Genomic DNA, 22,112 nt, shown 5'->3' on the forward strand with positions numbered 1-22,112 from the left:
TATCTACTTGTTTTCCCAGAAAAGTTCTTTGAGGCCAAGATTTCATTTATTCATTCATGATTACATTCCAAGAACAGTGCCTAGTATGGCACCCAAAAAATATCTTTAATGAGCCTGCCAAACTCATAGCCATTTTGAAAAACTAGCACATGTATGGTCTTCCACTCACTCCTCAACAAAGATTTATGCTGTAAATTAACTTACTTCACAGGGGCTCGAGCATAAACCTGAAGCCAGTCAGGAATTTCTGCCGTATGATATGGATTTGCAGGTACCAGAAGGGACTGATTTCTTTCAGTTTGCTGTGGCTGATATGTGACAGGAGGAGGTTGATCATACCGAGGTACACTAAGAAGAAAGAATTGACATTCATTAAGATAAAGGCCCTAAATTTAAACAATTATAAAAAACAAATAATATTTAAGTGTTGTTTTTTTAATGTTTTTATTGATTTCAGAGAGAGGAAGGGAGAGGGAGAGAGAGATAGAAACGTCAATGATGAGAAAGAATCATCGATTGGATGCTTCCTGCATACTCCTTCCTATTGGGGATCGAACCTGCAACCGAGGCATGTGCCCTGACTGGGAATCGAACCGTGACCTCCTGATTCATGGGCCAATGCTCAACCACTGAGCCACACCAACCAGGCTTTAAGACTATTTTAAAATGAGCCTCCTGTCCAAACTCAGTTCCTTCTACCACCTAAAAAACAATAAAGTTTACCAAGCATAATTAATGTTTTTCTCAGCAACTCCGTAGACAATTATTTTTTGTCATACTATAGGGGAATTAAAATCCATCTTCTCTTAGAAACTAGTAGGTCACTGACAATGAATATAAACTAAGGTAAATCTTTACATATTTTTTAGAAATTTCTTCTGGCTTGTATTCAGTCTTTTCAAGGTTAACTTCAAAGGCTATAAAAAATTAGAGTTGTAACTTTTATACAGAGGCTTAAAACTAGAATCATAAATTCCAGTAATTACTAGTAATTAGCTGTAAATTTATGTTGGGAAGGTTGATAGTTTGTCTCAAAATGATAATGGCCTTTCTTCATCATTTAGGCTGAAAAGGAGGTTTAGAATGTGCAGTACAGTAGGAATGCTTGAAATATTCACATTAACTATAATATTTCCTTTCTGTATTTGCCACCTTAAGAGAGTATTATGGGAGTTAGATAGAACCTATTTTAAATCAGAATTACACACACACACATGCACACGCAAAACAAACAAACAAACAAAAAAACGCCACCATGCTTTTTATTAATTCTAATGGCCTCTATATGTTGGGGGCAGGAAGAGAACAGCAACACGGGCAGAGACTGTTATATAGAAAAATGCTAAGGAGAGCACTGACCCAAAGAGTGAGTTCTGATAGGTCAAAATGATCTATTCCAGTCTTGGAGACAAAACTGGAAGGGCCTGCCTCCCAACATTAGGATTTAAGTGTAGCCTGGCCACTGTGGCTCAGTGTTTTCAGCGTCAACCCATGAGCCAAGAGGTCACCAGTTCAATTCCAAGTCAGGGCACATGCCCGGGTTGTGGGCTTAATCCCCAGTAGGAGACAGATCAGTATTCCTATCTCTTTATCTCTCTCTCTTCCTCTCTCTCTAAAATCAATAAAAGCATATTTTTAAAAAGATTTACATGTATATCAGAAAAGGTCATTGCAATACTAAACTGGGGTTAAAATAAGTGTTAGATTTAGACTGTTTAACAATGTAAAAATCAATGTGCAAATGGCACTGACTCGTATCTTCAATTCTTCTTTCATAACTCGGTGCAACTGGAAGATGGGGAAAAACTACGGCTTTGATGTCAGCTATGTCTAGAGCAGCGGTTTTCAACCTGTGGGTCGCGACCCCTTTGGCAGTCGAACGAACCTTTCACAGGGGTCGCCTAAGACCATCCTGCATATCAGATTTACATTACGATTCATAACAGTAGCAACATTACAGTTATGAAGTAGCAACAAAAATAATTTTATGGTTGGGTCACAACATGAGGAACTGTATTTAAAGGTCCAGAAGGTTGAGAACCACTGGTCTAGAGGATTTGGCCACTTAGAAATTGTGGGAATGAAAGCAAAACTGCTTTACTTCTCTTAACTTCAGCCTCCTTATTTATAAAACGAAATAAATCCATACCAAAGATGACTGTTCTCAGGATTAAGTGACCTAATATAAGAGTTCTGTATAAGGATTAGCATAATACAGACAATCAAATAGCTATTAATACTACCTACCTTTGTAAGCTTAATGAAGGTGTTTATTCTCTCCTATTCAATGTTTAGAATTGCTGAGAAAGCATATTAATTATGAAAATGCTTTGTAAACTATAAAAATTCTGTAATAATGTAAGTTTAATGATGAACAGAAAGTTCAATATACTCTAAAATCTAGTTATCTGAATCACAAAGTCCCTGCTACCTGGTAAAAATGTAACCATATTTTTTTTCCATCATTCATTCAACAAATAGCTGCTACATTCCACTTCGTGCCCATCTCTGAGTTGGGTGCTGGGGACGCAGTAGGAATAAGTGGGACTCATCCTTGCCTTTGGGTGGGTGGCTCTGAAATACTGCTATGTGATAGGCCTGAAAATGGAGGCCAGGGAGGCATAAGCTTGTTTGAGATGGTACAGAGAGTAGGCAAAGGGGGCCAGAGCCCAACACCAGGCCGAGCATTTGGTTTGGTTCTTCTGAAGAGATGACAACTTCAGTTGTTCAATAAACAATGACAGAGTGCTACTAAGTGGAAAAAACTGCTGTTCAAATATGAATTAATAAATCTAAATATGTATGTAAAATGATTAAAACAATACAATGATAAAGCTTAGTTTTCTAGGTGATATTAAAATGTATTTTCAGGAATTTAATGATTCTAAAAAATGCAAATGTTTGCTATAACTGGAGATCTGTATTACGCTAGATACTAAACAACATCTATTAACATGCTGATGATATTCTACACATTTTGAATCTTATGGTTCAGTTCTTGAACATTCAAATGTAATTAATTGGGCCCTGGTCGGTGTGGCTCAGTAGGTTACAGTGTCATCCTACACACCAAAAGGTGGTGGGTTCGATTTCCAGTCAGGGCACATAACCAGGTTGTGGGTTCGATCCCCCCACCAATCAATGTTTCTCTCTCCCTCCCTTCTTCTAAGATCTTTTTTTTTTAAATGTAGTTCATCAGGAATATTTGTAAATTCATTACTAAACTAATACTATTTTTTTATGTACTTTGAAATCCAGTGTGTATTTTATATTTAAAGCATATCTCAATTTGGATTAATCACATTTCAATGCTCAATAGCAATATGTGACAACTGGCTACAGTAGTAAGAGGGCTAGAAATCTGGTAATAAGCAAGATAGGCAATGTTTTATGCAGTTCCAATTTTCACTTTCCTGCCAGGTAAGAGTTAAAAAAAAGAACATAACGTGTCTGAAATCGAATAAAAACAGCAAGATGTTACAATCCAAAAGTATACTCTGAAACATTAGGAGGTAGGTCTGTATTATTTATAGGAATTTAAATGTTAAGAGACAGATGTTTTACTTACTTTAATTTCTGGGTATCTACAGCAAAAACATTCTAACACATTAAAGTAGAATCTGATCATAAGAATTGTGATCCTATTTTTGAGGTTCTTTAATGAGAAAAACTTTTTTAAATTATAAAGTCATTCATTAGTTTAAAAAAAAAAAGAAGTCCAGAGAAAGGTATCATCCCATATAATAAAAGCCTAATATGCAAATTGTACCCTCGACCAGGAGTTCAACTGGGAGTTCGACCAGGGAGCGGGGCTGGCCTGCCAACCTCCCACATCCCCTCCCCCTAGCTGGCTCCGCCCCCAATAGGCCCCCACACCCCGATCGGGGGCAAGACCGGCCAGCCAACTTCCCGTGTCCCCTCCCCCTAGCCAACCCAGCCCAATCAGCCCTGATTGGGGCAGGCCGGCTGGACTCCACCCATGCACAAATCTGTGCAAGAATTCGTGCATTGGGCCTCTAGTAAACTTCAAAAAATAAAGCTTTCAAACATCAAACTTCAGGATACTGTTCTCTTTGATGAAAATATGATCTCAATCAGGCTATCAATCCCCAGAAGGAAAGTAAGGGAGGGCGGGGGGAAGGGGAAGAGATCAACCGAAGGACTTGTATACATGTATATAAGCCAAACCAATGGACATGGACAACAGGGGGATGAGAGCATGAGTGTGCAGGGCGGGGGGGGGGGGGGGTTAATGGGGGGGATGAGGACACATTTGTAATACCTTAACTAATAAAAAAAAATATATGATCTCAAAATCTAACATTAGACAATCTCAAAACAAAAAGTTGAAAATAAACTCAATACCTAGGAGCACAGGGATGCCTATATTGAGCCTTCTTATTTGTGTGATCCACATAATAGGTTCCAAATTCTGATGACTCAACTCGCTCCCATCCTGGAGGAAGTCCTTCTCGCTCAAGAGGATGGCTCCAATGAGTTGTATTTGTGTTGTGATCTATATAATATTTTCTCCCTCTCATTGTCCAGTCCACAGACCAACCAGGAGGAAGGGGTAAATCTTCAGAACTATGGTTGGTTAAATTTCCTAAAGATGTAGCAGCAACTCTCCCAATACCTGAGAAGAAAGAGAAAAAGAGAAGAAACAGGATAATTATTCAAAGCTAAAAGATGCTACTTGATGAATGTAGATAAAATTCTTCTGTTAAAATTCATAATTTTATTACTATAAATAAAATTCTTCATAAAACTAGCCAGTATTACTATTCTTTAATTACAAAACCAGGGAGAAGTAGTCTCCTTCTTTGAAATTGGGTGATTTTAGTTGATGCTTCCATCACCAGGCCATACAAACTTTTAACTACTTACAAAGCTCCTTAAGTAGGTATACTGCTAAAGGAAAAGTGAAGAAAAAAAAGTTTCACCTCATTCAAGATTTTAGATTTGACATTTCATCTAAAACAGTAAAATGAACTTTTAAAACTATTCCCAGTTTATAATTTTTTAAAAATAATCTGGCTGTGCCCCAGAATTACTAAGTAAGTTTATCAAGGTAGCAGGATATAAGGTCAACCTACAAAAATCAATTAAATACCTATATACTAACAATTATTGGAAACATTTAACTACTTATACCATTTATAATAGCTCTAAAAAATCAGACATTTACATATTAACCAAGCAAAACACATACAAGATCTGTATGCTGAAAACTACAAACACTGATAAAAAAAAATGAAAGTGGTACTACCATGTTAATGGATTGGAAGACTCAAAATATTTAAGGTGTCCATTTTTCTTGAAATGATCTTTAGGTTTAGGTAATTATAATCAAATTCTAGCAGGAGTTTTTGTAGATATAGACAGATATAGACAAGCATACTCTAAAATGTACATAAAAAAGCAAAAGAAGTGGAGAAACCAAAACAATTTTTAAAAAATATATTTTATTGTTTTTTTACAGAGAGGAAGGGAGAGGGATAGAGAATTGGAAACATCGATGAGAGAGAAACATCGATCAGCTGCCTCCTGCACACCTCCTACTGGGGATGTGCCTCCAACCAAGGTACATGCCCTTGACCGGAATCGAACCTGGGACCCTTCAGTCCGCAGGCCGATGCTCTATCCACTGAGTAAACCAGTTAGGGCCCAAAACAACTTTTTTTAAAAAATTTTGTTTTATTGCTTAGAGTATTACAAAGAGTATTACATATGTCTCCTTTTTCTTCCCCCCGTGACATTCCCCCGGCCTCCCCTATCCCCCAGTGTCTTGTGTCCACTGGTTATGCTTATATGCATGCATATAAGTCCTTTGGTTGATCTCTTAACCGCCCCCCCCCTCCGCCTCCCCAACCCTCCCGACCTTCCCACTGTAGTTTGACAGTCTGTTCGATGCTGCTCTGCCTCTGTATCTATTTTTGTTCATCAGTTTATAATGGTCTTTATTATCCATAAATGAGTGAGATCATGTGGTATTTTTCTTTCATTGACTGGCTTATTTCACTTGGCATAATGCTCTCCAGTTCCATCCATGCTGTTGCAAATGGTAAGAATTCCTTCTTTTTTACAGCAGCATAGTATTCCATTGTGTAGATGTACCACAGTTTTCTAATCCAGTCATCTGCTGATGGGCACTTAGGCTGTTTCCAAATCTTAGCTATGGTAAATTGTGCTGCTATGAACATAGGGATGCATATATCCTTTCTGATTGGTGTTTCTGGTTTCTTGGGATACATTCCTAGAAGTGGGATCACTGGGTCAAATGGGAGTTCCATTTTTTAACTTTTTGAGGAAACTCCATACTGTCTTCCATAGTGGCTGCACCAGTCTGCATTCCCACCAGCAGTGCACAAGTGCTCCTTTTTCTCCACATCCTCTCCAGCACTTGTCGTTTGTTGATTTGTTGATGAGAGCCAGTCTGACAGGTGTGAGATGGTACCTCATTGTTGTTTTGATTTGCATCTCTCGAATGATTAGTGACTTTGAGCATGTTTTCATATGTCTCTTGGCTTTCGGGATGTCCTCTTTTGAAAAGTGTCTATTTAGGTTTTTTGACCATTGTTTGTTTGATTGCACTGTTTATCTTCCTTTCATTAAGTTGTATGAGTTCCCTATAAATGTTGGAGATTAAACCCTTATCGGTGATAACATTGGCAAATATGTTCTCCCAGGCAGTGGCTTTCTTGTTTTGTTCATGGTTTCTTTTGCTGTGCAGAAGCTTTTTATTTTAATGTAGTCCCATTTGTTTATTTTATTTTTAGTTTCCAATGCCCTAGGAGCTGTATTGGTCAAAAAATTGCTTCGGCATATGTCTGAGATTTTGTTGCCTTTGGATTCCTCTAGTACTTTTATGGTTTCCCATCTTACATTTAAGTCCTTTATCCATTTTGAGTTTATTTTTGTGTATGGTGTATGTTGGTGGTCTAGTTTCATTTTTTTGCATGTATCTGTCCAATTTTCCCAACACCATTTATTGAAGAGACTATTTGACTCCTTTGTATGTTCTTGCCTCATTTGCCAAATATTAATTGAGCATATTGGTTCGGGTTGATTTCTGGATTCTCTATTCTATTCCATTGATCTATACGTCTGTTCTTGTGCAAGTACCAGGCGGTTTTGAGAACAGTGGCTTTGAAATACAGCTTGATATCTGGTATTGAGATCCCACCTACTTTGTTCTTCTTTCTCAGGATCGCTGCAGCTATTTGGGGTCTTTTTTAACTCCAGATGAATTTTTGGAGAGTTTGTTCTAGGTCTGTGAAATATGCTGTTGGTATTTTAATGGGAAGTGCGTTGAATTTATAGATTGCTTTGGGTAGTATGGACATTTTAATGATGTTGATTCTACCAATCCATGAACATGGTATGTTCTTCCATCTGTTTATATCTTCCTCTATCACTTTTTTCAACGTCCTTTCACTTTTTTCTGAGTAGAGGTCTTTTACCTCTTTAGTTAAGTTTATTCCTAGGTATCTTAATTTTTTTGGTGCGATGGTAAATGGGATTGCTTTTTTAGTCTCTCTTTCTGTAAGTTCACTATTGGTGTATAGAAATGCCATAGATTTCTTGGCGTTAATTTTGTATCCTGCTACATTGCCTAATTCATCTAATAGTTTTTTGATGGAGTCTTTAGGGATTTTTATGTACAATATCATGTCATCTGTGAATAAGGACAATTTTACTTCTTCTCTTCCAATTTGGATGCCTTTTATATCTTCTTCTTGTCTAATTGCAATGGCTAATACTTCCAGTACTATGTCGAACAGGAGTGGTGAGAGTGGGCATCCCTGTCTTGTTCCTGTTCTTAAGGGAAATAGTTGTAGTTTTTGCCCATTGAGTATGATGTTGGCTGTGGGTTTGTCATATATGGCTTTTATTATGTTAAGGTATGATCCTTCTATTTGCACCTTGTTGAGAGTTTTTATCAAAAATGGGTGTTGGATTTTGTCAAGTGCTTTTTCTGCATCAATTGATATGACTATGTGTGTTTTTTTAAAAAATATATTTTATTGATTTTTCACAGAGAGGAAAGGAGAGGGATAGAGTTAGAAACATCGATGAGAGAGAAACATCGATCAACTGCCTCCTGCACACCTCCCACTGGGGATGTGCCCGCAACCAAGCTACATGCCCTTGGCCGGAATCGAACCTGGGACCCTTCAGTCTGCAGGCCGATGCTCTATCCACTGAGCCAAATCGGCCAGGGCATGACTATGTGGTTTTTTTCTATTTGTTTATGTGATGTATCACGTTTATTGATTTGCAGATATTGTACCATCCTTACATCCCTAGGATAAATCCTACTTGGTCACAGTGTATGATCTTTTTGATGTACTGCTGGATCTGATTTGCTAAGATTTTGTTGAGGATTTTGGCACCTATGTTCATGAGGGATATTGTGTTGTCTTTATCTAGTTTTGGTATTAGGGTGATGCTGGCTTCATAGAATGAGCTTGGAAGTGTTCCTTCCTCTTGAATTTTTTCGAATAGTCTGAGGAGGATATGTTTTAGTTCTTCCTTGAATGTTTGGTAAAACTCCCCTGTGAAGCCGTCTGGCCTTGAGTTTTTGTTTGCTGGAAGCTTTTTGATGACTGCTTCAATTTCTTCCATAGTTATTGGCCTATTGAGATTTTTAGATTCTTCCTGACCCAAAACAATTTTTAAAACAAAGAATAAAGATGGAGGACTCGCCCTAACTGGTTTGGCTCAGTGGATAGAGCGTTGGCCTGAGGACTCAAGGGTCCCAGGTTCGATTCCAGTCAAAGGCATGTACCTTGGTTGCGGGCACATTCCCAGTAGGGGGTGTGCAGGAGGCAGCTGATCAATGTTTCTCTCTCATCGATGTTTCTAACTTTCTATCCCTCTCCCTTCCTCTCTGTAAAAAAATCAATAAAACATATCAAAAAAAAAGATGGAGGACTCATGGTATCTGATTTTAAGACTTACTATAAAGATATAATAATCAAAACAGTCTGGTATTATCAGAAAGGCAACCAGATCAATGAAACAGAGAATCCAGAAAAACATCTACATATACATGGTCAATTAATTTTCTTTTTTTTTTTTTTTTTTTTTTTAAATATATTTTATTGATTTTTTACAGAGAGGAAGGGAGAGAGAGATAGAGAGTTAGAAACATCGATGGGAGAGAAACATCGATCAGCCGCCTCCTGCACACCTCCCACTGGGGATGTGCCCGCAACCCAGGTACATGCCCTTGACCGGAATCGAACCCGGGACCCTTCAGTCCGCAGGCCGACGCTCTATCCACTGAGCCAAACCGGTTTCGGCCACATGGTCAATTAATTTTCGACAAGGGTGAAAAATTGAGAAAGAATAGCTTTATCAACAAATGATGCTGGAACAACTGGACATCCATATGCAAAAAAATTAATCACAACCTATACCACCTAATATAAAAATGAACTCAAGATGGATCATATAGCTGATGTAAAACATAAAACTATAAAATTATATAGAAAAAGTAGGATAGCCCTGGCTGGTTTGGCTCAATGGATAGAGCATAGGCCTGCAGACTGAAGGGTCCCAAGTTTGAGTCCAGTCAAGGGCACATGCCTGGGTTGTGGGCTTGATCCCCAGTAGGGGGCATGCAGGAGGCAACCACTCAATGATTCTCTCTCATCATTGATGTTTCTATCTCTCTCCCTCTCCCTTCTTCTCTGAAATCAATATATATATATATATATATATATATATATATATATATATATAAATATATGTAAATATATATATATATATATATATCCTATCTAATAAAAGAGAAACATGGTAATTAGCCGTACCTCCTCTACCCTTCCCATTGGCTAATCAGGGCGATATGCAAACTAACTGCCAGCCAAGATGGCGGCCGGCAGCCAGGCAGCTTGAAGCGAACATGAGGCTTGCTTGCTCGCTCCAGTGACGGAGGACTCCAACGTTCCCCACCTGTCGTTGCTGGCCTCTGAGCTTGCAGTTTGAAACATTGTTACAAATATAGAAGCTAAACAAAACGCCAGAAACCTGCTTTCAGCCAGCCGGGATCTCAGAGCTGGAGTTGAAACAGTGTTTCGATTATAGAACCCAAACAAACCAAATACCTGCTTTCAGCAGCCAAGCCTCAGCGCTAAAGCTGGCCCAGAATAAAAAAAAAAAAAAAAAAGGAGTGGTTGGGAGCTTCAGTCACCCGCCAGCCTGGAAACAGCCCTCAGCCCCTCACCCAGACTGGCCAGGCACCCCAGTGGGGACCCCCACCCTGAAGGGTGTGTGACCAGCTGCAAACAGCCATCATCCCCTAATCCAGGCTGGCCAGGCACCCCAGTGGGGACCCCCATCCTGATCCAGGACACCCTTCAGGACAAACCAGCCGGCACCCACCCGTGTACCAGGCCTCTATCCTATATAGTAAAAGGGTAATATGCCTCCCAGCAGCGGGATCAGCGGAGCCACAAGGCCTCCCGGCACCGGGATCAGCGTGACAAGGGGCAGCGCCCAAACCCCGATCACCCTGCGGCTCCGTGTATGATGGGGCGGGGCCACAACCTCCCTATCCGCCCTGCTCTGTTGGTGACAGGGGAAGGCGCCCCAACCCCCTGATCAGCCCTGCTCTGTGCCTGATAGGGGGGAGCTCCCCAGCCCCCTGATTGCCCTGCAGCTCTGTGGGTGACGGTGCGGTGCCCCAACCCCCTGATTGCCCTGCGGCTCTGTGTGTGACAGGGTGCGGCGCCCCAACCACCCCCCCCATTGGCCCTGCCCTGAGTGTGACAGTGGCGGCGCCCCAACCACCCCCCCCATTGGCCCTGCCCTGAGTGTGACAGTGGCGGCGCCCCAACCCCCTGATGGGCCCTGCTCTGTGGGTGAAAGAGGGTGGCGCCCCAACGCCCCCCACGGGCCCTGCTGTGTGTGTGACGGGGTAGAGCAATAACCTCCCCATCGGAACTGCCCTGAGTGTGACAGGGTGCGGTGCCCCAAATCCCTGATCCGCCCTGCTGTGTGTGACAGGGGGCGGTGCCCCAACTCCCCTATCGGCCCTACTCTGTGAGTGACAGGGGGGAGCTCCTCAACCCCCTGATCGGCCCTGCTCTGTGCGTGACAGGGGGGAGCTCCCCAATCCCCTGATAGGACCTGCTCTGTGACAGGGGGGGTGCTCCCCAACCCCCTGATCGACCCTGCTCTGTGTGTGACAGGGTACAGAGCCCCAACCCCCCTGATGGGCCCTGCTCTGTGCGTGACAGGGGGCAGCGCCCCAACCCCCTGATCCGCCCTGCTCTGTGCGTGACGGGGTGGCGCCGCAACCTACCCATCGACCCTGCCTTGAGTGTGACTGAGGGTGGCATCACAACCTCCCGATCCGCCCTGCTCTGTGCATGATGGGGCGGCGCCCCAAGTCCCCAATCGGCCCTGCTCTGAGCCTGATCAGGGGCTGCACCTAGGGATTGGGCCTGCCCTCTGCCACCCGGGAGCAGGCCTAAGTCAGCAGGTCGTTATCTCCTGAGAGGTCCCAGACTGCGAGAGGGCACAGGCCGGGCTGAGGGACCCCCCTTCCCCCCCCGAGTGCACGAATTTTTGTGCACCAGGCCTCTAGTATATATATAAAAGAAAAAGGATACATTTTTGAAACCTTTTGTTAGGCAAAGGGTTCTCAACTAAAAAAAAAAAAAAAAAAAAAAAAAAAAAAAAAAAAAAAATCCCTGAATTCATAAAGATACTAAAATACAAACTCACTGGTTACCTTTGGAAGTGGCCTAAGTGTGGCTTTCTCCCTGGGAATGAGAAGCTCTTGGCCCTGCTTGCCCTGGTTAAGCCTGAAATCTGGAGTCTCAAAGAAAAATGTATTCTGGTGATCATGTAGATCCAGCACCTGATCCCCAAGATTGAGGATGGAAATGACTTTGGGTTATCAATCCAGAAGAAGGTGCTGGAGAGGGTAAATGCAGTCAAGACCAAAGTAGAAGCCTTCCAGACAACCATTTTCCAAGTACTTCTCAAAACATGGGGATGCTGTGGCCAAGGCCTCTAAGGAGACCCATGTAATGCATTACCGAGCCTGGTGCACGAGCGAGATGAGGTGGCCTATGGGTCCTGGACCTAAGGGCCTTCTATGCTGAGCTTTATCATATCATTAGCAGCAACCTGGAGAAAACTGTCAACCCAAAGGGTGAAGAGAAGCCATCTAAGTACTGAGCCCCAGGCTAGAAGGGAAATGAATTATCAAAACTTTGTGTGGGGAAAAAAAAAAAAGCCTATTGAGAGATAAATGTACAGTACAAAAAGATTGGAACCTAAAGCATTACTAATAATAAATATGTATAGGAGACTAAAAAAAGAAAAAGGCTATAGCAAGCTTTAACACACCAGATCTCCACTCTAAGTTCAGCCAGAAAGTTGAAACTTTAGTAACAAACATGTCAAATCTGGAAAAAGGGCATGAACGCTAACAATTTTGAGTGTCTGTTCTGTCCCTAGTCATTTCCATGTGTACTATTTCATACTCAAAACAGCTCAAATGAGGTAGTAGAATCACTACCAATTTACAGAGTTTGAGGAAACCAAGTTTCAAGTAAGTTACTTTACCAAAGGCCACACAGATGGCATAAGGTCAAATGACAGTATTACCAACCATGTAATATTAGCAACAAAAGATCATTTGTAATTCTTCAAAGAAAAATATGACTGCTACTAATAAAAGGCAAACCATCAATTTTGAATTCAATCAGTGGAAAATGAGAATCTTGTTTCTGAGCTATGAGGAAAAAATAGTTTTTTACTGTCTCCCCTGTCCCACTCCTTCTCAAACAAAGCAATCAACCAAGAAATTAAAAAAATAGTTTTTCATAATTTCAATTGGCCCCAGAAGAATGAGTGTCATTCATAATCCTCAAAATAACTTCTATTTGCAGGAACTAATCGCACACCTTCCATTTATACAAAATAAAGCATTCATATGCTAAATATAGAGGTGGGCTAATGGGTATGGAAAAAGGTACGTTATGATTATTATAATAGCTTTGTGTATCATGTACTCACAACTATAAACCTACTTTCGCTTACCCGGTACATGAATTCCCAAAGACACAGAAAAAAGAATTATTTTGTTTCTCTTCCAAGCTTTCACTAGATATGTCTCTAAGAACATAATCTCATATAACCAGGCAAATATCTATGAGATGTGTCCTTATAGAAAAAGCTCAAAAATTCTAGCTGCCTAATTTTATAACAGCTACAGAGAACAAAATGGAATCTGGAACTCTAATGGAGGTCTAAAAGCTCCAGGTTAATAAATATTAAACATTATAGCCCATGTTATAATCAAGATGTTTATAAAGAGATCTAAGAGTTGAAGCAAGCCAACTACTTCCTCTGCAAAATAATTACAAATAAATTTGTGTCCCTAAAGATTATTAACCCCTCCTCAAAGATGACTCTGGTTCACTACATATTTATGCATATCCTGGAATACATAGAAAGTCCAGTGATTTTTTTTTGTAAAGCCTAACACTTTCCATTTTGATTCTTATAACTTGATGTCTTCAGTTGTCTTTAAAAATATATTTTAAAGTTTGTTACTTAAAACTGTATAAAACTAAATTATTTAAGTGCAGAACAAACGAATTCAATCTGCCTTTAGTATTCTAACTAAAGACTTCCTGTTAATAGGATTCCTTCGTTTGGCACATACAATAAGTGTCTGACTGATATGTTGGTCAAATGGCTAAAGGTCAAATTTCACAGCTAAACGTAGAACTTGCTAGATCCTAAAACCCTTTAGGATATTATACAACTTGCTTTCATACTTCTGCTAAATACAATAAAATGAAGTTAATCACTGAGACAGGTGTTCTGGGAAGTCTAAATAACAATTGGCTGGAATTACTACTCTCTTTAACTCACTACAAAACTATTTCCTTCCATGCGTTTTTTTATGCTTATTACATTACTAACAGCAATCAAAATGTAAAGCTTGTGAAAATAAATGTCTGTATCACATCCTTACCCTCCTACCAACATACTTTCTCCCACAATCACCACTGTTGTCCATGACCATGAGTTTTGGGGTTTTTTTGCTCAATCCCTCCACCCTTCCAACTCCTCCCTGCCCCCTCCCCCACCCCCACCTCCGAGCTGTCTGCCTGTTTTCTACCTATAAATCTGTCTCTATTTTGCTTCATACACTACTCAATTTTCAAAACTTGAGATTTACTCATTCCCAAACTCGTATGTGTCTCATTTTTCCTTCAAAAACATCACAGATTTGCCTTTTCCTATGCAATACCACTGGTATCTGCAGTCCACTTTTCTCTAGGAATGTACCCCAAGTATAACTAGTAAACTGATCTTTAAATAGTGCTTTCATAAAATGATTTGCCTTTTTAAATCTGCAATGATTTTGCTTGACTCAAGTTTCAATCCTATAGCCTGTTGTTGGACCACAAATCTCCATTCCACCTTACATCTTATTCAAACTAGGCAAAACTACACAGCTCCTTGGACTTGCATTGTGTCTACTCTGTTTTCACTTGGTTATTTCCAAATTTCCAACTAAAATGCCCTTCATCTGCCCCCATTAATCTAAAATACAAGCTAAAAGCACAGATGAAGTCCTATCTCTTCTACCAATCATTCCAGCCTACCCTGACTATATTTTTCTGCCTCTCTATTGTACCTACAGTTAGTACCACAAAGTATACAAATTGTTTTGTTACTATTTTGCATATATTGGTTTTGTTCCTTCAAATAAGGTACCAAAGAGGAATAATAAGGTCAGGGAAAAATGGTAAACATATGACTCAGACTAAATGAATGTTTTCTACACGCAAAATACTCACGCTCCAAAGTATTGTTAGCTTATTTGAAATTTTGTGGATTACAAAATAGATGTCTCACGTATTTTTTTATTTTTAACCTGCCAAAATTTAAAGCCTACAACTACTTACAGGAAAAAAATAGTCAGATGAAAAAGTTTAATTTTCAGCTTGCTTCAGTTTATTTGGTGTATTCCAGTACTTTAGGATTAAAGCAAATTGTGCATTTCTCCTATATCTTCAGCTCCTTTTATAAGAATCCTCAAGTCAGCAAATATGGAAAGCAGATTTCAAAAATTTATAACTAATATTTTTGCTCATTTCATAAAAGAACAACAAAAAGACATACTTAACACACGATTAACTATTTCACAATAAGTCTGTCTGACCAACTTGGGAACTAATTATTGAACTACGACACCAGTTTTGTTAAGAGAAACAGTACAGGTTCTAGCTAAGTAATGATGCAATTGCTCATGGTATTAACTACCATCCCTGATTCTTCCTATCTGCCTTGCCTTTTCCCATTTAAGTCCAGTTTCTCTGAAACCTTAACCTAGATTCAATCCAACTGTATACATTAAATTATCTAAGTTTTCAAAGTTCATAGTGTTAATAGTAAAGATATCCTTCAAATAAGTACCGTTTTTATAAAATGAGTTAATAAAATAAAGGAACACAAAATTCTTTCCCTCATTGTAGGTTAATAATTATTTGCAAGCTGGCTCAGCAATACTGGCAAAATGAAGAATTTCCTTAGGAATATGTTGACTTCCCAAGAAAATATAGAAAAGAGCATCTTTTAAATTGTGTTAATAAATCTAATATAGTAGTTCTAATTTTAAATTACCTGAAGCATGCCTCCCCTGATTCTGTGGCATTCTTTGAAAGAGATCATGGTTGTATTCATAATATCTGTAATCTTCATGTGTACGATCTCCAAGTGGGCGCCTTCGCTGACCATCAAAATAATTATCTGAATAATAATATCGGGAACCAGAGTCTCCATTTTCAACAGCAAAATTAACTTCTGTTAAAAATGACTGCGAAGAGCCATATTCCCTAGGGACATCTGCTAGACTCCTGGCAAGATAAGAAGGTGCTGATAATCTGTTGCTTTCTCTTCTCATTATTTCATGAGGTGTTCTTTGAACTGGAGTTCTAAGGAAACTCTGGTTCCTTGAAACTATTCCATCTCCAGAAGCTGAAAAGGCATTAGGGCTTGAATCTGGAAGACAGATATCAGTTCGTCTTGGAATTGTTGGACCATGCCGGATGAATGAAGGCATGAGATCTATAATGAAACAATAAAATGACCATTTCAATAAGTAACACTTTTTAAAAGTTGCTCATTTGCATCTATCACCCCAAAATACAAAATTTCAATGGACTTAAAACACAATTAAATTAAAAATAAATAAATAAATAAATTGATTTCAGAGAGGAAGGGTGAGGGGGAGAATGATAAGAACATCAATGATGAGAGAATCATTGGTCAGCTGCCTCCTGTACTCCCCATACTGGGGATTGAGCCCACCACCTGGGCATGTGCCGACTGGGAATTGAACCATGACCTCCTGGTTCGTAGGTTGACACTCAACCACAGCGACAATTAAATTTTTTTATTTAAGATAGGACTTGGGGGTCCTGCCCAGATAACTCAGTGGGCTGGAGCATAGCCAAGGTTTTGGGTTCAATCCAAAGTCAGGGCAAATACAAGAATCAACCAATGTATGCATAAATAAGTGGAACTATAAATACAACAAATCTATGTTTGTCTCTTTCTCTCTACCTTCCGCTCTCTCTCTAAAAATCAATCAATTTGAAAAAAAAGATAGTTATTGGGTATTTTAAAATTGAGGCTGCCCTAGCCAGGTAGCTCAGTTGGTTTGTGTGTTGTCCCATACATCAAAAGGTTGCAGGTTCAATTCCTGGTTGGGAGGCCATGGGAGGCTACCAATGGATGTATCTTATAACAATGTCTTTCTCATTCTCTTTCTCTCTCATTTCCTCTCTCTGAAAATCAATGAACAGCCCTGGCCGATTGCTCAATGGTTAGAGCATCTGCCCATGCAATGAAGGGTCTTGGGCTTGATTTCAGGTCAAGAGCAAATACCTGGGTTGTGGGGTCCACTCCCCACACAAGGTCAGGGTACATGGGGGAGGCAGCCAGTCAATATGTTTCTCTCACATTGATGTGTGTTTCTCTCTCTCCCCACCCCCCTTCCCTTCCACTCTTTCTGAAAAGCAATAGAAAAAATATTCTCAGGTGAGGATTAACCAAAAAAAAACACCAAAACAGAACAAAACAAAAATCAATAAACATATCCTCAGGTGAGGATTAAATTATTTTTTTAATTGAGGCTGATTAATCTTTCTCTACTCGAAAGGATTTGTAATTTGTACAAATGTGTTGAATCAAATATATTCTGTATGCTACCATACATATTACGGAAAAGTATCAATAAGATTAACTATGAAATACATATTAATGAAATACTCATGAATAAATGTGTAAAATTAGTAATCTGTTTTCTTTTAAAAAATAGAACATATTGCTATTCCCAAACATATAAAGGTAGAATCCTTTAAAAAGATTTTTAAATTATTAACTTGGTCTTCCTATTCCTGGAATTACATAAAATAATAATGGCAAAAGGAAAAGCCAAACATCTAGCTATGAAAATTTTAAAATTGAAATATTTCATTTCATAGAGGTACACAATGTTGAATTAGTACAAAAAAAGCCAAGCCTGAAATTATGGCTCCTTTAAAACACGTAACTATAACTTGAAACAGAAGAGAACAGTAGAACAATAGCTTTCAGGATACAGTACTTCAGAATACAGAACTTAAATAGTTTAGACATTAATGGTTAGAAAGCAAAATACATGAAGAACATTGGATCTAAAGACTTTTTTTTTTTAATATATTTTATTGATTTTTTACAGAGAGGAAGGGAGAGAGATAGTTAGAAACATCGATGAGAGAGAAATATGGATCAGCTGACTCCTGCACATCTCCCACTGGGGATGTGCCCGCAACCAAGGTACATGCCCTTGACCGGAATCGAACCTGGGACCCTTCAGTCTGCAGGCCGACGCTCTATCCACTGAGCCAAACCGGTTTCGGCAGATCTAGAGACTTTTATTAGTTCATTGAGTAAATAATATTAGCGGGCACTCAATAAGTTTCAGAATCAAACTCTAGACAGAAATTAATACCTAAATAAACAAGTCTCAACACTTGAAACAAAAAATATTAAATTATTTGCTTAAAGGTATGACAAACATATTTCATGATTTCAAGCAATGTTTAATAAACTATTGGCAGCACACTGCAAGTTATCATTAACTTTGTCCAAAATGTGAGAGAACGTGTAACTCAAAAATGAACTGTTAAAAAAAGGTTTAAGCCCTGGCTGGTTTGCTCAGTGGTTAGTCGACCCAAGGACTGAAAGCTCCTGAGTTCCATTCTGGTCAAGGGCAAGGTATCTCTGTTGAGCCCAGCCCCTCCCGGTGTGTGGGAGGCAACCAATTGATGTGTCTCTCCTGTCTCTCTCACATCTAGTTTCTCTCTCTCTCTGTTTCTCCCCCTCCCTTCCACTCTTTCTAAAAATCAATGAAAAAAACGTCCTTGAATGAGGATTAACAACAACAAAAGGTTTAAAAATCAAGTTTCTGGTTACCGGTGCACCCGTTTAAATCTATTCTGTTGTTCTATAAGAAAGTACTGCAAATACAAGGTTAAATCTGGAAGGTTGATGATGTAATTATAGTGGAAAAACATGCTCCCCACCCCTTTCTGTGTGATTTTGGGCAAATACTAGGAATCTCTATGAACAGCTTTCCCAATTATAATATGAGGTAATGGTTAAGTCACAAGGTTACCCCAAGCTTCCAAGAGAGAAACCTACACAAACAGCCAGCATGCAGTATGAGCACCAAAAATACTAGCTCCTTACCTCACAAATGATCTGAACACACAGCAAGTATTAAAAATTCAAAAGACAGAAATAAGTTTTAAAAGATTCAGCTGGAAAACCAAAGTCAAATACTTAAACTGAACAGCAATAAGGTGCTGGGGGTTAGGGGGTAGAAATGCACCCTATTAAAGAAAAAACAAAAAAACAAAAACCACTTTTGCCCTAGCTCGGTGGTCGGCAAACTCATTAGTCAACAGAACCAAATACCAACAGTACAACGACTGAAATTTCTTTTGAGAGCCAAATTTTTTAAACTTAAACTACATAGGTAGGTACTTGTTATTAACTTAATTAGGGTATTCCTAAGGCTTAGGAAGAGCCACACTCAAGGGGCCAAAGAGCCGCATGTGGCTCGCGAGCTGCAGTTTGCCAACCACGGCCCTAGCTGGTTTGGCTCGGTGGATAGAGCGTCAGCCTGCGGACTGAAGGGGTCCCAGGTTCAATTCCGGACAAGGGCACATGCCCAGGTTGCAGGTTCAATCCCCTGTGAGGGGCATGCAGGAGGCAGCCAATCAATGATTCTCATCATTGACGTTTCTCTCCCTCTCCCTCTCCCTGCCTCTCTGAAATCAATAAAAACAAATGTGTACTTAAAAAAACCCCACCACTTTTGGTAATGTCTCCTAACATATGACAAATCACTTTGAGTATTTTTGTCTTGTGGGGGTCCTTGGGATTTTTTTATTGGAAGCAATTCTCATCACTATCGCCAAATGCACACGATTGTGGTTCCTCTACTCTGAGACCTAAGGCCGATGAGGCCGTGGGTAGCGGCTGTGCAGCCGCGGCCAGCCGTCCCCTCCCGGCGCAGCGTCCCCGGCGGAGCGGGAATTCCAGCCCCAGTTCGCACACCGTCCAGCGAGGGCGAGCGACACCGCAATGTTTACAAACACAAGGCACAGCCCGACGTGTCTAGAAGAGCAACAAAGTGTTCCCGTCCACTCGCGCTGACTCCTCTAGCATCAGGGGATCAGTCATTTAAGTATGTATTTCCTAAGGGACCTCTTCTTTTTTTTTTTTTTTCCCCAGTAAAACAACACAGTCATAGGGAACCGGGAAGTTTGCTGTTATTTTTAGGGGGGCGAGGGGAGGAGGGGAAACTGGCTTAAGTTTCTTAGTCTTTGTCGGTTTCAAATAACAAACACGACTTCAGGCATCTTGAAAAGTAAAACCCAACCAACCAAACTACCTCACAGAGACCAGGGGAGTGGAAAGGCGCGGGAGGCGCGGCCGCCGGGGCAGGTAGGGGTGCGCCGGGGCAGGTAGGGGGGCGCCCGGCTCGACACTCACTCCGCAGCAGGGGCGACGTCTCCTTCTTCACGTACTTGCCCTGCACCTCGGCCGGCTTGGACACTTCGTTCTTGGTTTTCTTTCGGGACAGCATCCTGGTCGCCGAGGCCCTAGACCGCCCCGGGTGCCGGCCGTTCCCGCCGCCGCCTCCGCCGGCGCCGCCGCCTCCTTCCCTCCGGAGCCGCCGCCGCCGCCGCCGCCTCTCCGCAGCCCGGGGTCGCCCGCAGGGACAGCCGCATGTTCGGGGCGCTAAGCGCGCCGGCCGCCGCTCAGTCGCCGGTCAGTTCCTTCCCGGAAGTCTGCCTGCCCCGCGACGCCGCCCGAGGACTCCAGGAGGAGAGGCCAGCGACGCCGGGCCAGGGCCATGGTCCGCCGCGGGCCGCCGAATAACCGCTACCGCTACCGCCGCCGCCGCCTACGTCCCGTAAACTTTCCCCGCGGCCGCTGGGAATTCTGGGAAACTCGACGCTGCGCGGCCGCCGCGGCCGCCCCGCCCCCACTCTGGCTGGGGCGCGGCTCGGGACCCCCCGGCCCGTCCGCTCGGAGCTAACGGGTTGCCCTACGGCCGCGGCCGCCTTCGCGGCTCCTCAGCGAGAGGCAGTCCCGAGGCCGGGAAAGGAGGACGCCGCCGCCCAGGCCGAGCGCGGAGGTCGCGAGCTCTCGCCGCGGAGCCCCCTCTTCCCACAGATTGTCCCCTCAGGACTTGAAGGGAGTCGGTGACGCGCCCCCCCCCCCCCCCCGCCCCTCCAGAACGCGTCCCCGTCATCATCCTGGAGTGCAGACGCCCTTTTGGAGTTTCTTGGTAAATTCAGGGCCCTCATAACGCAGAATGCGAATAGAATGAAAGGACCACAGCCCCCAGACTAGTGCCGCGCCCCCCCCCCCCCCCCCAATTTAGAAGTCTCTTTTTGTTGAAAACATTGATCTGGCCAATACAAATTAAACAAATATAAGGAGTGTGTCTCTCTGATAAAAGACAAAACGGAGGGAAAAAAAGTGCAGTTTCTACTACCTCTTATTTAAGATAAATTTGATGTTAGCCAATTTTATTTAATCATTAACTATCGTCATTATACTGGATCGCCACAGACGTCCTCTTGGAGCGGAATCTCACAGTCTCAGAATGTTGAAGACTGAGCATTAAGGCTCAGGATCCGAGTGGTGGAAGATGGCCCGTCTCTGCAGGCGGTGGGCGCCCCTGGTGCAGAGCTGGCCCTGCGTTCCTGAGCCGTCAGACACCCACTGGGCGCCCAGGATGGGCGCTGCTCTCCGTGAGGCAATCAAGGAAGCAGACAAGATTCCTTACTCACGTAGGGAAGAGAGACAATAAAGAAGGAAATTAAGAAACAAGTAGTGTTACAGAGTGGCAAGTGCCGAGGTGAAAACAAAACAAGAAAAAAGAGGGCTTGGGACTTTAGACAGTGTGATGCAGTGGTTCTCAACCTTCTGGCCCTTTAAATACAGTTCCTCCTGTTGTGACCCAACCATAAAATTATTTTCGTTGCTACTTCATAACTATAATGTTGCTACTGTTATGAATCGTAATGTAAATATATCTGATATGCAGGATGGTCATAGGCGACCCCTGTGAAAGGGTCGTTGGACCGCAAAAGGGGTCGCGACCCACAGGTTGAGAACCTCTGGACGGTGATGGGATAACCGGAGGAGACTGCCGGCGGTGACCCGGTGAGGGAACCGGTTAGCTAGCCGCTCTCTGGTCTTCCGGGCAGAAAGCACGTGCAAGGCCGCCCCAGGTTGCCATGCTCCGAGCAGCTTGGAGGAAGGGAAGGTCGGGTCGCTGGCGCAGAGGAGAGTAGGGGAAATCAGGTTGGATGGATGGCAATGGCTGGGGCGCCTAAGCCTTGTGGGCCCCGGCAAGGGATTTCACTGTAAGTCCGATCGGACTTAGTGTTCTGGTAGGAGCGCTGCCGAGGCTGGGCCGAGAGCGGGCTGAATGGGAGCCAGGGTAAAGGGAGGAAGATCAATCGGAAGCCCTTGCTGGCTTGGACCAGAGTGACAGC

General features: G+C 41.9%; 1 protein-coding gene and 1 pseudogene across 7 annotated transcripts in view; one reads left to right on the forward strand and one right to left on the reverse strand.

Annotated features, from left to right (window-relative positions):
* The window catches only part of SAV1 (salvador family WW domain containing protein 1), a 29,398-nt gene extending 8,853 nt beyond the window's left edge, over positions 1-20,545 (reverse strand). For 2 of the 7 annotated variants that reach the window (XM_036306468.1, XM_036306459.1), the window contains exons 1-4: positions 20,092-20,543; positions 15,667-16,110; positions 4,366-4,636; positions 205-348 (exon numbers count right to left, since the gene is read on the reverse strand). In XM_036306468.1, the coding sequence (XP_036162361.1) occupies positions 205-348; positions 4,366-4,636; positions 15,667-16,110; positions 20,092-20,185 (953 nt within the window). In that variant the 5' untranslated portion in view covers positions 20,186-20,543. Of the gene's footprint in view, positions 1-204; positions 349-4,365; positions 4,637-15,666; positions 16,111-19,990; positions 20,010-20,091 lie in introns of those variants that run through there. The other 5 variants (XM_036306490.1, XM_036306498.1, XM_036306479.1 and 2 more) reach the window with 5 other exon arrangements.
* On the forward strand, positions 11,702-12,198 carry LOC118676742 (annotated as a pseudogene).
* Positions 20,546-22,112: the final 1,567 nt, after the last annotated feature.

Source organism: Myotis myotis, unplaced genomic scaffold (genome assembly GCF_014108235.1).
Source record: "Myotis myotis isolate mMyoMyo1 unplaced genomic scaffold, mMyoMyo1.p scaffold_m19_p_1, whole genome shotgun sequence".
In the NCBI taxonomy this organism is placed as follows: Eukaryota; Metazoa; Chordata; class Mammalia; order Chiroptera; family Vespertilionidae; genus Myotis; species Myotis myotis.